General features: G+C 42.2%; 1 protein-coding gene across 4 annotated transcripts in view; it reads right to left on the bottom strand.

Annotated features, from left to right (window-relative positions):
• Window positions 1-501: 501 nt before the first annotated feature.
• Window positions 502-18339, bottom strand: part of LOC131947509 (alpha-(1,6)-fucosyltransferase) — a 30004-nt gene continuing 12166 nt past the window's right edge. For 3 of the 4 annotated variants that reach the window (XM_059308734.1, XM_059308733.1, XM_059308732.1), the window contains exons 2-11: window positions 14159-14375; window positions 13653-13750; window positions 10593-10767; window positions 7405-7519; window positions 6317-6554; window positions 4643-4892; window positions 3227-3403; window positions 2943-3093; window positions 2553-2714; window positions 502-1338 (exon numbers count right to left, since the gene is read on the bottom strand). In XM_059308734.1, the coding sequence (XP_059164717.1) occupies window positions 1174-1338; window positions 2553-2714; window positions 2943-3093; window positions 3227-3403; window positions 4643-4892; window positions 6317-6554; window positions 7405-7519; window positions 10593-10767; window positions 13653-13750; window positions 14159-14349 (1722 nt within the window). In that variant the 5' untranslated portion in view covers window positions 14350-14375 and the 3' untranslated portion in view covers window positions 502-1173. Of the gene's footprint in view, window positions 1339-2552; window positions 2715-2942; window positions 3094-3226; window positions 3404-4642; window positions 4893-6316; window positions 6555-7404; window positions 7520-10592; window positions 10768-13652; window positions 13751-14158; window positions 14376-15160; window positions 15259-18339 lie in introns of those variants that run through there. The other variant, XM_059308731.1, reaches the window with a different exon arrangement.

Genomic DNA, 18339 nt, shown 5'->3' with positions numbered 1-18339 from the left:
CCCTCCCCACACTATCATACTACAACACTGATGGATTAAAAACTACAAAGGCTTTTCAGTGATCTAGAAAAAAGTTCAGGCCCTGAAATATTGTAGACTGATAAATTATGAGTAGACATAAAACTAGTCTCACCACTGATAATATTTCTGTAATTAGGTAAAGTACATTGGCTTTTGTGTTTTAAAACAGTGAAGAGACCTACTCCACAATGAAGGGACCGTAACAGCCATAGATCATCCGATGAAAACCCACAACAAAAACTCTCTACCCCATGTAGCCTACAGCAAGGTGATATTTTGACTAGAGTTGTAACACAGTTCAGCTAGCAGTACAAAATCAACATCAGACAGGCTAAAACTAAAACCATTTTTTTTAAAATTTAAGACAATACATTTTTTTTATTCCAGGTAGCAACTGAAAGAAATCAGGCAAAATTTTTAGCAAGAATTTATCACATTAATCAAAGAGAAAAAAGAATTAAATTAGAAAAATTAAATAAATGCACGCACACCAAAGGTTTTAGATGACAAATAAATAGGTAAGCTATAATACAGGACGGCCAAGAATCTGTGGCTCAATGGCCAGTTTATTGCAGTATGGCCAAGGCATGAGACTAAATGGCCAGTTTATTCAACTGTGGCCAATATAATATACCCTAAAGGCCAGACAGAGCCACAGAAGTAAAAACTCCGAGACATTCCTCAGCAGGCTGACGTTATAATAGGAAGAAATAATTAATACTGTGACTAAACAAAAAGGTCTAAACAAGTTTAAATACTTGTCTGCTTCAAGTAGATTATCCGTGACAAATAAATATATAACAAATAAATATATGACAAATACTTATAAATATATGACTGGATTTAACCACCAACTAGACTGGGTCTAAAATGCAGTTATAAAAATAAACAATTTTTGAGTTGTTTTGATGTTTGCTCTGTTACAAAAAGTCTGAGCAGAATGTGGCAACACCAGGCAATACATTGGTTATAGATATGGTCGGCTCAAATATCAGGTCAGTAGCAAAATAGAAACACCGAGTGGCATAAATATGGTTAGCTGTTCAAAAACTCATTGAGGCAAATGAAAAAAATGGATCTCATGCATAGAGCTGGCTTCACGTCCAGACAACACACAGCGCTCCCTACATCAGCTGACCAGTTGTCTTATGGTCAGCTGACCTTCCTGGGGACCTGTGGGTAGGTGGGCATCTTGACTTTGACCACTGTGTCCTCAGCCTTGTAGGAGGGGAACAGAGCTGACTGGTCAGTCCTGCGGTTCACTCCCTTAGAGAAACCGTTCCAGTGGTTCCCTGCAATACCTATGGCGTCTCCTGGCTAAAGGGAGAGAACACAAGACTTCCTTGAGACGCTGAGATTAAATCTAAACACACCAGACTACACTGGGCTCCTGGACAATAACCCCCTGGACCACTAACCCCCCCCCCCCCCCCCCTTGACATGTATTCACTGGACGTTAAGCCCTGGATTGATGGTTATATAAGAAAAAACTAACATTACAGAGAATGTAGCAATATGAAGGTATACATTTTTCTGTGTCATTTTGTATTGATTTATTGTAATTTTAATTTAAAATGCCAACCTTAAAATAATGCTAAGCAGGAGTCAAGTGGATTAATTTGTACTTGAACAGAGCACAACCACAAACATATGACATCCACATGTGGGAGCCATCATTATTGATCTATACAGATGATCTAGTACAGGCCAATTAATTAATGAATGTGCTTAGTTTATTAATTTATCCCATTATGTCTAACCCTTTCAGCTATTCACAGCTAAGTGTTTTTAACTTGAACTTATATACAAGAAACAACTGCTCTGAGCATAGTATTTTAAACAAACATATATAGGACACTTTTTACCAAAACAAAAAGAGATATGAATAGCAGCACTTGAATATTTACTATTGTGCAAAGTTTTAATGAGTATTTGAGTGGTATCATTCACAATTTTTAAAATAAAAAATTGTATTTGTATAAAGCCCATCAAATTACAATCAAAAGACTGGGTTTGTGTTGTTTTACTTATGGTCATTTGATATAGCTAACTGGTTAATGTCTAAAACTAAAAGTTAGTGGATAAACATGAACCTATGGCATTCCAGTATTTTAGCCCTGGGATGGACCTAGGACCAATGACCCCCACCAAATTTTAATTACATCCATGAGCCCACCAAATTTACCTTCAGCTCCATGACCCCATCAAATTGTAATTAAATCCATTGAGCCCACCAAAGTTAACTTAAGCTCCATGACCCCATCAAATTGTAATTAAATCCATTGAGCCCACCAAAGTTACCTTAAGCTCCATGCCCCCATCAAATTGTAATTAAATCCATTGAGCCCACCAAAGTTACCTTAAGCTCCATGCCCCCACCAAAGTTACCTTAAGCTCCATGCCCCCACCAAAGTTACCTTAAGCTCCATGCCCCCACCAAAGTTACCTTAAGCTCCATGACCCCACCAAAGTTACCTTAAGCTCCATGACCCCACCAGTTACCTTAAGCTCCATGACCCCACCAAAGTTACCTTAAGCTCCATGACCCCATCATCATTTCCTGGATGAGCCTCTACAGCCCTGAGGTCATGAGCACTCTGTCCACCATAATAGAAGACATCGTCCAGAGACCTGAAGTACTTAGAGGCGTCCCCATGGAGGGTCTGCATGATTTCATAGGCCACCCTGCACACCTGAAGGTGAAAGTTACATGAGAGATTGGCACAACCAACTAATGAAACAATGGTACTGGCCAGATAAAATTGACTTAATTGAGCCAAATAAACCAAAACAAAAACAAGTGATTCAAACCACAGGCAGGACTGACCTGAGATGAACAAATAAACCAAAACAAAACCACAGGCTGGACTGACCTGAGATGAACAAATAAACCAAAACTAAACCAAATGAGCTTGACTGACCTGAGATGAGAAAGTGCAGACAAGGAAGTCACAGCGGGCCAGGTAATAAATGTCAATTATGATTCCCCTTAACGAACTGTCAGAGTAACGAGTGCCCAGGCCAGCTGATTGGGATATGGAGTTGTCACTGATAAACTTGTAGTTTGGATATCTGAAAACATGTCGTTACCAAGAGAAAAAAATTACAGTAATAAAAGATGATGGCAAATATATAAACAGTATCAGGCAAAACTATTCTAGTACATGTATTAAAGGGAGATAACTGCAAATGAGAGAGAATTTACTTTTGCTTAGCATCAGCCAGCACTGAAGGATCATCAGAAGCCAGGTAGACTTGTCTGTCAATGTTTGGTCTTGTCCTCTCTAGCTGCTGGTAATATTCTTCCACGTGCTCCATGTACTCCTCTATTGAGTGGTAGGCGGCTTCAAGGTTGATCTTGTCAGTTCTTCTTACATGCACCCTAGAGATAACATCACGGAACTTTTAAATACAAGCTTATAAATACTCTTTATCACCACTTCTTCTTCGTTAATTTTAGTGTTGGAAGAGATTCCCTTAAACACAATTAAGTATACATGTCAACTTCTTATGCACCAAATAGGCCATTGACTCCGATTTGAGCCTGCTTTTCTTATAGGATTTCCAACCAAGAACGAACTACAAGGCAGCAGTTGTTTGATTTTGGAGTTGTCTCTCCTAGATGAGTGGCTGTCCCCAGCTAACAAGCCTCATCTGCCTGGGGGTTTGAACTCTTGACTTCAGCAACCATGAGCTTAACCAACCTGACCACTGGCTGGGTGTTTGAAGGGGCTTCTTCTTTCTTCTTCTTCGTTCTTAATTATTAGTGTTGAAGGGGATCGAGATTTATCTGCCAGTGGGTTTGAACTCGAGACTTTAGTTCGAATTTATCAATTATGAGCTTTTTGCCGACTCGACCACGCCTCCAACACAATTAAGTGTTACGTGTCAACTGGTTATGTGCCATTGAGGCTATTGACTCCGATTTCAGCCTGCTTTTCTTTTTGGATTTGCTTCCATAGCCTTTGTCTATGTGTTATTGAATTGCTTTATTTGTTTAAACGGCCAATGTGAAAAAAGGCCTTTGTTTGAATAAATTTGAATAAATTTGAATGAATAAATTTGTCCAACCAAGAACAAACTACAAGGCAGCAGTTGTTTAATTTTGGAGTTGTCTCTCCTAGAAGAGTGGCTGTCCCCAGCTAACGAGCCTCATCTGCCCGAGGGTTCGAACTCGAGACTTTTCGGTTTAGCAACCATGAGCTTTACCGACTCGACCACGCCGACCCCTTGAAGGGGCTAATAGAGCTCATCTAATAGAGCTCAAATATATATATTTATAGTAAATGGGCTCACCCTAGCACAATGTAAATGGACTCACCCAACCACAATGTAAATGGACTCACCCTAGCACAATGTAAATGGACTCACCCAACCACAATGTAAATGGACTCACCCAAGCACAATGTAAATAGACTCACCCAACCACAATGTAAATGGACTCACCCAACCACAATGTAAATGGACTCACCCTAGCACAATGTAAATGGACTCACCCAAGCACAATGTAAATGGACTCACCCAAGCACAATGTAAATAGACTCACCCAACCACAATGTAAATAGACTCACCCAACCACAATGTAAATGGACTCACCCAACCACAATGTAAATAGACTCACCCAACAACAGTATTTTTAAAGCCCATCTTTTGGCCGGCACCAATGATATCCTTCTCCACCTCTGGTCTCATCCGGAAGAGGTACTGGATGACCTGACCAATCCACCAGACAGCCGGATCTCCGTGGAACACCTCCAGCTCTTTGCCGATGTCCTCTGGCACTGCCAGGGGCATGAACTCTGGACGGGGGTGGAGACTGTCTACTATAGGCAGCTCAATCACCTGGTATTTGTCCATCTCTGTTCTTGATGCTGGGAGTCAGAGTGGTTATACAATATGGACATTTCATATGTAACATTTAAGCAAGTTTATCCTATAATCAAACATTTTAGCAAGATTATCTTCCGACCAAACATTTAAGCAAGTTATGACCAAACATTTAAGCAAGATTATCCTACACCCAAACATCATTGAAGCAACATTATACAACAACCAAACATCATTTTGGCAAATATCACCAAATATTTAAGCAATATTATCCTTGAACCAAACATTATTTAAGCAAGATTAACCTACAACCAAACACCATTTTAACAAGATTATTCTATGGCCCAGCATCATTTTAGCAAGATTATCTTATAACCAAATATTTTAGTAAGATGATGTCATGACCAAATATTTTAGCCAGATTTTCCTATAACCATGCATCACTTTCCAAGTTCTCCTGACAATCAATATTTACATGACACATGACAAGTCAGAACTAAAGCATGACACTATATGACTGATGACATCGACAGAGACATGACTGATGACATCTACACAGACATGACTGATGACATCCACACAGACATGACTGATGACATCTACACAGACATGACTGATGACATCTACAGAGAAATGACTGATGACATGTACAGAAACATGACTGATGACATCTACAGGAACATGACTGATGACATCTACACAGACATGGCTGATGACGTGTACAGATACATGACTGATGACATCTACAGGAACATGACTGATGACATCTACACAGACATGACTGATGACATCTACAGAGACATGACTGATGACATCTACAGGAACATGACTGATGACATCTACAGAGACATGACTGATGACATCTACAGGGACATGACTGATAACTACAGGAACATGACTGATGACATCTACAGGAACATGACTAATGACATCTACAGAGACATGACTGATGACATCTATAGGAACATGACTGATGACATCTACAGGAACATGACTGATAACTACAGGAACATGACTGATGACATCTGCAGGAACATGACTGATGACATCTACAGAGACATGACTGATGACATCTATAGGAACATGACTGATAACTACAGAGACATGACTGATGACATCTACAGGAACATGACTGATGACATCTACAGGAACATGACTGATGACATCTACAGGAACATGACTGATAACTACAGGAACATGACTGATAACTACAGGAACATGACTGATAACTACAGAGACATGACTGATGACATCTACAGGAACATGACTGATGACATCTACAGAGACATGACTGATGACATCTATAGGAACATGACTGATAACTACAGAGACATGACTGATGACATCTATAGGAACATGACTGATAACTACAGAGACATGACTGATATCTACAGGGACATGAAAGATGACATCTACAGGCAAGTGAAGATGACTGATGACATATAGAGCAAAGCTAAGCCAGACTTACAGCCCCAGTGAGTGCGTGTACCCCCGCCAACATCCATGCAAGTGGTGCTGAGAGGCTGGAAGACACTCTCCCAGCCTTTAGACGAGTACCTCCAGCCCTTAGAGTCCAGGATGAGCGTCCTCTCCATGGCGTAGGCAGCAATCAGGCAGTAGGTGATGTGGTGCAGCTGGCAGCCAAAGCCGCAGCCTTTGTGCAGATTGCACACCAGTTTCTTGGCGGCTTTACAGTTGACTGGGTTCTGTGGCAGTAGGAAACAATGGTCTGCAGTTAGCGCTTGAACACAAGGAAAACTCCATGGAGTTTCCTGGAGTTCTATTTATTCCAAGTTCCACATTGGAAGACCAAAAAAAGAACTTAGTTATGGAATCAAATTGTAGTTAAAATAAAATATAAGTTAAAACTTAATCATATCTGTCATTAAAACCAGTTTTGTGTTTATATAAGTTAAGGTTTATAGCAAAATGTAATTTTATTTTATATTTACCTATTATGTTATAAAAATCTTACTAACTAAATGATACACTGAAATAAGTTTGTAAGCAAGATTAAATGATTAGTAGATGATTCATGAAATAAAGCTAACCTAGCACTAATAGAAACAAGATCAGTCAAAGAAATCGGCTAGCATGAAATTACTCAAATGATTCCTACAGAAAGTAAGCAGAAATATGTACGAGTATCTTTATAATTTTGCCTTTGTCAAACGTAGTTGTTTTTCCTTGAATTGCTTCATCTGCCATATTAACTTATACTGAAAGCATATATTTTCTTCATTATTATTTTGAAAATTAATGATGTTTTAATAATTAATTAACTCTGCAAAACCAGAACATAAAAAAAAAAAAAAAAAAACAAGAAACATCTCAAAGCAGAACAAACTTTAAAACTAAAAGAAAAAAAAACTACACACACAAACCAAGTAGTTTTATTTTTCCCTTCACTGTCAATGCTGATCTAAGAGAAAAAATGTTTGGTTTAAAATAGTGATCTTAAAGACTGATTAAACAAAATCTATTTATAGAGCATGTTGACTGGTCAAACTGACCAGACACAAACCAGTCAGTCAAACGGTCCCACCCCACACGTACCTGTAAATAATGAAACCTCCGCTGTACTAGGTCCCCTAACTCTTTGGACTGGTTCAGTCGCCATTGATCTGCATTGTTGGCTCTTCGTATCTTTTCAAAGTCATCCAGCATGGTTCTGGTGATAAGAAATACTCAGGTCTATAACATTTGAATTACACATTCCCTAACTCATATTTTATTATATGACATTTAACATTTGATCTACACATTCCCCTAAGAAGTAATTATTGTCAAATGCCACAGAGTGAACAATCAGCTGTCACTGTGGTACCCACCTTCTGTAGCAGTCATCGCTGTGGTACCCACCTTTTATATGTGTCCCTGTGGTACCCACCTTTTATATGTGTCCCTGTGGTACCCACCACCTGTAGGTGCCCCTATGGTACCCACCTTTTGTTGCCCCATCCCTATAGTACCCACCTTCTGTAGCCCCATCCCTATGGTACCCACCTCCTGTAGCCCCATCCCTGTGGTACCCACCTTCTGTAGCCCTCATCCTTGTAGTACCCACCTCCTGTAGCCCCATCCCTGTGGTACCCACCTTCTGTAGCCCCATCCCTATGGTACCCACCTTCTGTAGCCCCATCCCTATTGTACCCACCTCCTGTAGCCCCATCCCTATGGTACCCACCTTCTGTAGCCCTCATCCCTGTGGTACCCACCTCCTGTAGCCCCATCCCTGTGGCACCCACCTCCTGTAGCCCCATCCCTATTGTACCCACCTCCTGTAGCCCCATCCCTATGGTACCCACCTCCTGTAGCCCCATCCCTATGGTACCCACCTCCTGTAGCCCCATGGTACCCACCTCATGTAGCCCCATCCCAATGGTACCCACCTCTTGTAGCCACATGGTACCCACCTCCTGTAGCCCCATCCCTATGGTACCCACCTCCTGTAGCCCCATCCCTATGGTACCAACCTCCTGTAGCCCCATCCTATGGTACCCACCTCCTGTAGCCCCATCCCTATGGTACCCACCTCCTGTAGCCCCATCCCTATGGTACCCACCTCCTGTAGCCCCATGGTACCCACCTCCTGTAGCCCCATCCCTATGGTACCCACCTCTTGAAGCCACATGGTACCCACCTCCTGTAGCCCCATCCTATGGTACCCACCTTCTGTACCCCACCCTTATTGTACCCACCTTCTGTAGCCCTCATCCCTGTGGTACCCACCTCCTGTAGCCCCATCCCTGTGGTACCCACCTCCTGTAGCCCCATCCCTATTGTACCCACCTCCTGTAGCCCCATCCCTATGGTACCCACCTCCTGTAGCCCCATCCCTATGGTACCCACCTCCTGTAGCCCCATGGTACCCACCTCCTGTAGCCCCATCCCTATGGTACCCACCTCTTGTAGCCACATGGTACCCACCTTCTGTAGCCCCATCCCTATGGTACCCACCTCCTGTAGCCCCCCCATCCCTATGGTACCCACCTCCTGTAGCCCCCCCCATCCCTGTGGTACCCACCTCCTGTAGCCCCCCCCATCCCTATGGTACCCACCTCCTGTAGCCCCCCCATCCCTGTGGTACCCACCTCCTGTAGCCCCATCCCTATTGTACCCACCTCCTATAGCCCCATCCCTATGGTACCCACCTCCTGTAGCCCCCCCCCATCCCTATGGTACCCACCTCCTGTAGCCCCCCCCATCCCTATGGTACCCACCTCCTGTAGCCCCCCCCATCCCTATGGTACCCACCTCCTGTAGCCCCCCCATCCCTGTGGTACCCACCTCCTGTAGCCCCCCATCCCTGTGGTACCCACCTTCTGTAGCCCCATCCCTATGGTACCTACCTCATGTACCCCACCCTTATTTTACCCACCTCCTGTAGCCCCATCCCTATGGTACCCACCTTCTGTACCCCACCCTTATTGTATCCACCTCCTGTAGCCCCATCCCTATGGTACCCACCTTCTGTAGCCCCATCCCTATTGTACCCACCTCCTGTAGCCCCATCCCTATGGTACCCACCTTCTGTAGCCCCATCCCTATTGTACCCACCTCCTGTAGCCCCATCCCTATGGTACCCACCTTCTGTACCCCATCCCTATTGTACCCACCTCCTGTAGCCCTCATCCTTGTAGTACCCACCTCCTGTAGCCCCTTGGTACCCACCTTCTGTAGCCCCATCCCTATTGTACCCACCTCCTGTAGCCCCATCCCTATGGTACCCACCTTCTGTAGCCCTCATCCCTATGGTACCCACCTCCTGTAGCCCCCATCCCTATGGTACCCACCTCCTGTAGCCCCATCCCTATGGTACCCACCTCCTGTAGCCCCATCCCTATGGTACCCACCTCCTGTAGCCCCCATCCCTATGGTACCCACCTCCTGTAGCCCCATCCCTATGGTACCCACCTCCTGTAGCCCCCCCCCATCCCTATTGTCCCCACCTCCTGTAGCCCCATCCCTTTGGTACCTACCTCATGTACCCCACCCTAATTTTACCCACCTCCTGTAGCCCCCCCATCCCTATGGTACCCACCTCCTGTAGCCCCCCCATCCCTATGGTACCCACCTCCTGTAGCCCCCCCCATCCCTATGGTACCCACCTACTGTAGCCCCCATCCCTATGGTACCCACCTACTGTAGCCCCATCCCTATGGTACCCACCTCCTGTAGCCCCATCCCTGTGGTACCCACCTTCTGTAGCCCCATCCCTATGGTACCCACCTCCTGTAGCCCCTTCCCTATGGTACCCACCTTCTGTACCCCACCCTTATTGTACCCACCTCCTGTAGCCCCATCCCTATGGTACCCACGTTCTGTACCCCACCCTTATTGTACCCACCTCCTGTAGCCCCATCCCTATGGTACCCACCTTCTGTACCCCATCCCTACTGTACCCACCTCCTGTAGCCCCATGGTACCCACCTTCTGTAGCCCCATCCCTATTGTACCCACCTCCTGTAGCCCCATCCCTATGGTACCCACCTCCTGTAGCCCCATGGTACCCACCTTCTGTAGCCCCATCCCTATTGTACCCACCTCCTGTAGCCCCATCCCTATGGTACCCACCTTCTGTACCCCATCCCTATTGTACCCACCTCCTGTAGCCCCATGGTACCCACCTCCTGTAGCCCCATCCCTATTGTACCCACCTCCTGTAGCCCCATGGTACCCACCTCCTGTAGCCCCATCCCTATTGTACCCACCTCCTGTAGCCCCATCCCTATGGTACCCACCTTCTGTAGCCCTCCAGGTCAGCCTTGAGGCTGTAGAGCCGTGACCCTCCCTCTAAGCTGTGTTTCTCCAGCTTGTTTAGCTGGGAGTTTAAAAAGTACCACAGCTCTTGGACTGTGTTCTCAGCTTTTCTCCTGGCATGTTCTTCCTCCAGGGTCAGGCCAATGGAGGGCTTATCTGTAGGATAGAAAGGTTGGTAATATGTACATAGGTCAGGCCAATGGAGGGCTTATCTGTACAATAGAAAGGTTGGTAATGTGTACATAGGTCAGGCCAATGGAGGTCTTATCTGTACAATAGAAAGGTTGGTAATGTGGACATAGGTCAGGCCAATGGAGGTCTTATCTGTACAATAGAAAGGTTGGTAATGTGGACATAGGTCAGGCCAATGGAGGGCTTATCTGTACAATAGAAAGGTTGGTAATGTGTACATAGGTCAGGCCAATGGAGGGCTTATCTGTACATTAGAAAGGTTGGTAATGTGTACATAGGTCAGGCCAATGGAGGGCTTATCTGTACAATAGAAAGGTTGGTAATGTGTACATAGGTCAGGCCAATGGAGGTCTTATCTGTACAATAGAAAGGTTGGTAATGTGTACATAGGTCAGGCCAATGGAGGTCTTATCTGTACAATAGAAAGGTTGGTAATGTGTACATAGGTCAGGCCAATGGAGGGCTTATCTGTACAATAGAAAGGTTGGTAATGTGTACATAGGTCAGGCAAATGGAGGTCTTATCTGTACAATAGAAAGGTTGGTAATGTGTACATAGGTCAGGCCAATGGAGGTCTTATCTGTACAATAGAAAGGTTGGTAATGTGGACATAGGTCAGGCCAATGGAGGGCTTATCTGTACATTAGAAAGGTTAGTAATGTGTACATAGGTCAGGCCAATGGAGGTCTTATCTGTACAATAGAAAGGTTGGTAATGTGTACATAGGTCAGGCCAATGGAGGGCTTATCTGTACATTAGAAAGGTTGGTAATGTGTACATAGGTCAGGCCAATGGAGGTCTTATCTGTACAATAGAAAGGTTGGTAATGTGTACATAGGTCAGGCCAATGGAGGGCTTATCTGTACAATAGAAAGGTTGGTAATGTGTACATAGGTCAGGCCAATGGAGGGCTTATCTGTACATTAGAAAGGTTGGTAATGTGTACATAGGTCAGGCAAATGGAGGGCTTATCTGTACAATAGAAAGGTTGGTAATGTGTACATAGGTCAGGCCAATGGAGGGCTTATCTGTACATTAGAAAGGTTGGTAATGTGTACATAGGTCAGGCCAATGGAGGGCTTATCTGTACAATAGAAAGGTTGGTAATATGTACATAGGTCAGGCCAATGGAGGTCTTATCTGTACAATAGAAAGGTTGGTAATGTGGACATAGGTCAGGCCAATGGAGGGCTTATCTGTACAATAGAAAGGTTGGTAATGTGTACATAGGTCAGGCCAATGGAGGTCTTATCTGTACAATAGAAAGGTTGGTAATGTGTACATAGGTCAGGCCAATGGAGGGCTTATCTGTACAATAGAAAGGTTGGTAATGTGGACATAGGTCAGGCCAATGGAGGTCTTATCTGTACATTAGAAAGGTTGGTAATGTGGACATAGGTCAGGCCAATGGAGGGCTTATCTGTACAATAGAAAGGTTGGTAATGTGTACATAGGTCAGGCCAATGGAGGGCTTATCTGTACATTAGAAAGGTTGGTAATGTGTACATAGGTCAGGCCAATGGAGGTCTTATCTGTACAATAGAAAGGTTGGTAATGTGTACATAGGTCAGGCCAATGGAGGGCTTATCTGTACAATAGAAAGGTTGGTAATGTGTACATAGGTCAGGCCAATGGAGGGCTTATCTGTACAATAGAAAGGTTGGTAATGTGTACATAGGTCAGGCAAATGGAGGTCTTATCTGTACAATAGAAAGGTTGGTAATGTGTACATAGGTCAGGCAAATGGAGGTCTTATCTGTACAATAGAAAGGTTGGTAATGTGTACATAGGTCAGGCCAATGGAGGTCTTATCTGTACAATAGAAAGGTTGGTAATGTGTACATAGGTCAGGCCAATGGAGGTCTTATCTGTACAATAGAAAGGTTGGTAATGTGTACATAGGTCAGGCCAATGGAGGGCTTATCTGTACATTAGAAAGGTTGGTAATGTGGACATAGGTCAGGCCAATGGAGGTCTTATCTGTACAATAGAAAGGTTGGTAATGTGTACATAGGTCAGGCCAATGGAGGGCTTATCTGTACAATAGAAAGGTTGGTAATGTGTACATAGGTCAGGCCAATGGAGGTCTTATCTGTACAATAGAAAGGTTGGTAATGTGTACATAGGTCAGGCCAATGGAGGTCTTATCTGTACAATAGAAAGGTTGGTAATGTGTACATAGGTCAGGCCAATGGAGGTCTTATCTGTACAATAGAAAGGTTGGTAATGTGTACATAGGTCAGGCCAATGGAGGTCTTATCTGTACAATAGAAAGGTTGGTAATGTGTACATAGGTCAGGCCAATGGAGGTCTTATCTGTACAATAGAAAGGTTGGTAATGTGTACATAGGTCAGGCCAATGGAGGTCTTATCTGTACAATAGAAAGGTTAGAAATAGTTAGTTAAAACATTTATTTTTAAAAGTTTTAATGCTAATTACTGCTAAGTACTGTTAATAGAATTGGTGGAAATAGCCTATCTATAGAGGTATGCCAGGCTAATCCGAGAACCATGACATTAGTAGCATTGCTCATTAACAAAAATAATTGATTTTCAGTAGAATACAGTAACCTGGCTAATAAACAAAGATAACTGCTAATAAAAGTTTTTTTTAGACATCATCACAACACAAATACCAACCATGTCATAATTTTTTAAGTTGAAGGACTAAGCTTACTAACAACTTTTCTTTGATGAAAAACTTACTTCAACCCCTGATTCCCTCCCTTACAAGCCTATTGAAAGGTCTGATGCACATGAGAACATTAGCATCCAAGTGTGTACAAATGAAGAGAATAATTAAGAGGGCTAAGAAAGAAAGTGAAGTAGAGACTTGAACCCCAACTTACTGGCTAGTTGAGCAATGTCACTATTGGCCTTCTCCAGACGTGTTTGTAGGTCCTTCACCTCACTGTTGAAGTCTGGACTCTTCAAAGCTTGACTTTCCCTGAATAAAAGTCTTTCACATTCAGGTGCCAATAACATTTTACGTCAAAAATTTCTGCTACAAAGTGCAATTTTTTTTTTTACATGGGTGCAAACTAAGTACAGAGAAAAACAACAACTTCTATTCATTCAAATAGTATGGGTATTCCTTGCAGAATAAGAAAATCTTGAGAAATTATGCCCCCCTCCCCAACTTTAAGATACTGGTCAAGTGCAAAAACCTGGTATGTTATAAATGGGCTGACTGCGTACAAAGTAAATCCTAGTTTGTATTTTCCCTAGGCATTCTATAGAACATGGCAAAGTGCTGAATAATCTATGATATTTTATCAGTTAACTAGCCTAACTGTATCCCTATAAAATAAACTAGCACTGGCTGGGACTGATGATAAAATAAACCAGCACTCACTTGAGCTGCGCTATCAACTGCTGCATCTCCTTATTCTGCTGGTTGAGTTTCTCTAGTTCGTCCAGGGCTTTAGCAAAGTTGCGTTCTGTGCGGCTGGCTGACTCCGAGCCTGATGGCACTGAGATGGTCATGTAGAGCAGGATGCACAGCCAGAAGGCCAGCAGTCCTGCCACTATCTTCCACTGCCTCATAGTGGAGTCACTAGGCCCTGTCAGTTCTGGGGAAAAAAACTTTATAATACTAGCCCAGTGTTTTATCACATGTAAACATTATGCAGGTGAGCAAGAATTACCTGTGTAAAACCAAGGCTAATATTTACAACAAAATGCATTGAAATTAGATTGATTCTTGGGCATTGATTAATAAAAAAAAACTTTTAGTTCTGTATCTGGGCATTGATTAATTAAAAAAAAAACTATTAATTCTGCAAGTATCTGAGCACTAATTAATTTAAAAAAAACTATTAGTTCTGTAAGTACCTGAGCACTGGTTAAATTAAATAACTATTAGTTATGTAAGTATCTGAGCATTGATTAATTTGTAAGTATCTGGAGCAACTGGTATAATGAGCCACATGACTAGACCAACACCTGATGGACCTTAATGCTTGTGTGCACCAATCAATGCTAGAGATCATCCCCATCTATAACTCACAGGAGGGGTAGGTGTGCTTTTACAGTTTGATCAAGTGGTGTTATGTGGGGTAGGGGCTCAGTCCAGCTGGTGCTATTGATTTTTTTAAAACTTAAAATTGACTGTATGCAAAGGTCAACATAACTAGTGTACAGATTCCTATCTCAAATAGAATAGTTATCTTTTCATTTACAATTCTTTTTAATCAAGTATTTTTCTTGAAACAGCTGAGGTTATGAGGTTGATATATGCCCTAGTATGCAGATAGTCAAACACTGTAGAAAAGATAATTTTAACTGCCTTACTATGGGTTAATTATTGTGTAATTTTAAACAGAAAATGACTGAGAAAAATATACCAATGTAATACCTAGCCATACACGCTGTAAGACTTTTAAGAAAGCCCGGAGCACTGTACACCCAAACATTGTATGAATGCACTGAAGGAAATCCAAATCAAATGTGCTGAAAGGTAGACTAGCAAGAAGGGAATGAATGCAAGTTTGAGTTGAGAGATTGGGTAGGCTGGTGGTATGACACATAGTTTCAATAGAAGTCTGGACAATGTAGCAGCCTAACCTAGGCGTGTAATTTTAGAATGAAAGAAAGGGTGTGGCCTTTATTACCTAAACATCTGATTTTTATCAAGGTAAACGCAAACAAAAGAGAAAATACTTGGGATAATCCAAACAGATAAAGGGGATTCCAACAAGAATAGCTAAGGTAGATCAATCACTAGCCTGTTGTGAGATTTTTAGAGAGATTCTAACAAGAGACTAACCTGTAGGGAGATTCTAACAAGAGACATGTAGGGAGATTCTAACAAGAGACTAACCTGTAGGGAGATTCTAACAAGAGACTAACCTGTAGGGAGATTCTAACAAGAGACTAACCTGTAGGGAGATTCTAACAAGAGACTAACTTGTAGGGAGATTCTAACAAGAGACTAACCTGTAGGGAGATTCTAACAAGAGACTAACCTGTAGGGAGATTTTAAGAGAGATTCTAACAAGAGACTAACCTGTAGGGAGATTTTAACAAGAGACTAACCTGTAGGGAGATTTTAACAAGAGACTAACCTGTAGGGAGATTCTAACAAGAGACTAACCTGTAGGGAGATTTTAAGAGAGATTCTAACAAGAGACTAACCTGTAGGGAGATTCTAACAAGAGACTTGTAGGGAGATTCTAACAAGAGACTAACATGTAGGGAGATTCTAACAAGAGACTAACCTGTAGGGAGATTCTAACAAGAGACATGTAGGGAGATTCTAACAAGAGACTAACCTGTAGGGAGATTCTAACAAGAGACTAACCTGTAGGGAGATTTTAAGAGAGATTCTAACAAGAGACTAACCTGTAGGGAGATTCTAACAAGAGACTAACCTGTAGGGAGATTCTCACAAGAGACATGTAGGGAGATTTTAACAAGAGACTAACCTGTAGGGAGATTCTAACAAGAGACTAACCTGTAGGGAGATTCTCACAAGAGACATGTAGGGAGATTTTAACAAGAGACTAACCTGTAGGGAGATTCTAACAAGAGACTAACCTGTAGGGAGATTTTAAGAGAGATTCTAACAAGAGACTAACCTGTAGGGAGATTTTAAGAGAGATTCTAACAAGAGACCTGTAGGGAGATTCTCACAAGAGACTAACCTGTAGGGAGATTCTCACAAGAGACATGTAGGGAGATTTTAACAAGAGACTAACCTGTAGGGAGATTCTAACAAGAGACTAACCTGTAGGGAGATTTTAAGAGAGATTCTAACAAGAGACTAACCTGTAGGGAGATTTTAACAAGAGACTAACCTGTAGGGAGATTCTAACAAGAGACTAACCTGTAGGGAGATTCTAACAAGAGACTAACCTGTAGGGAGATTTTAAGAGAGATTCTAACAAGAGACTAACCTGTAGGGAGATTTTAACAAGAGACTAACCTGTAGGGAGATTTTAACAAGAGACTAACCTGTAGGGAGATTCTAACAAGAGACTAACCTGTAGGGAGATTTTAAGAGAGATTCTAACAAGAGACTAACCTGTAGGGAGATTCTAACAAGAGACTTGTAGGGAGATTCTAACAAGAGACTAACATGTAGGGAGATTCTAACAAGAGACTAACCTGTAGGGAGATTCTAACAAGAGACATGTAGGGAGATTCTAACAAGAGACTAACCTGTAGGGAGATTCTAACAAGAGACTAACCTGTAGGGAGATTTTAAGAGAGATTCTAACAAGAGACTAACCTGTAGGGAGATTCTAACAAGAGACTTGTAGGGAGATTCTAACAAGAGACTAACATGTAGGGAGATTCTAACAAGAGACTAACCTGTAGGGAGATTCTAACAAGAGACATGTAGGGAGATTCTAACAAGAGACTAACCTGTAGGGAGATTCTAACAAGAGACTAACATGTAGGGAGATTCTAACAAGAGACTAACCTGTAGGGAGATTCTAACAAGAGACCTGTAGGGAGATTTTAACAAGAGACCTGTAGGGAGATTCTAACAAGAGACCTGAAGGGAGATTCTAACAAGAGACTAACCTGTAGGGAGATTCTAACAAGAGACTAACCTGTAACAGTTACAGGCAAGTTTGAAGCTTACAAAATGGTATCTAAAAAGGTTATAACTAGTGTGGAATGAGCCATCAACACAGAACAGAAACAAATTAGGATCTTAGCATAAAGTGCACCCATTGTTTATGATGTGCTTCTCAGATAAGCAATGTGCATAAGGCTGCTCTACCAATGGACTGCTCAAGGCCATACGGTGTGTCAAATAGCCAGTATGGCCAACCAGATGTGTTGCCCAGATCATGTTACGGGAATAAAGAGGCCAGTTGTTTGCATCTAGTCAAGATTGTTTTAACTACTATACAAATTGTAACCTTTCAACCACAATTACCCTGATTTTCCCACCCCCCAACACTCAGACCACAAAGACATCAATCTAAGCATTCATTCTGTCATCAATGGATTCAGACCATTAAATTTTCATGTTGAAAAAAAAATCATTAATCGTTCATTCATTATAAAAGTCTTCACAGCTCTAGCTAGCAAATAGAAATTGTAACCAAAAGAAATAAAAATCAGAGATAGATGAGACAGAAATATTAGAAGGATCAATCACCACAATTAGCCATACTTCATACATTTGTATGGCTGGTGTCACCACATTTTAAATACACTTCACACAAATCTAAACCATAAAAACTCACAGGCAGTAAAGTTTTCATCATCTGCACAATCCCATTATGTTGAACTAGTTGAACACAGATTTTTATAAGAAACTGACAGGTTCTTAGATATATCATTTTAAATTATAACAAAAAATATGATTAATTTTCTGAAAACCTCACTCCATAGTAATTTGCCCTTATAACTTTGCAATAAAATTTTAAAGGCTGATTCTAGCCAGAACAAACTAGGCATGCGCAGTGGGGGAAAAAGTCACCTCCCTTCATACTTCATGGCAATGTTTTTGATGTACTATGCATGTGTATATTTACCCTATTACCCCGGACACCCAAAAAATTCAGGTGCCTTCTG

Source organism: Physella acuta, unplaced genomic scaffold (genome assembly GCF_028476545.2).
Source record: "Physella acuta isolate Inbredline_101_S28 unplaced genomic scaffold, ASM2847654v3 ptg000596l, whole genome shotgun sequence".
Classification (NCBI taxonomy): domain Eukaryota; kingdom Metazoa; phylum Mollusca; class Gastropoda; family Physidae; genus Physella; species Physella acuta.
This window is presented reverse-complemented; position numbering and strand designations above follow the sequence as displayed.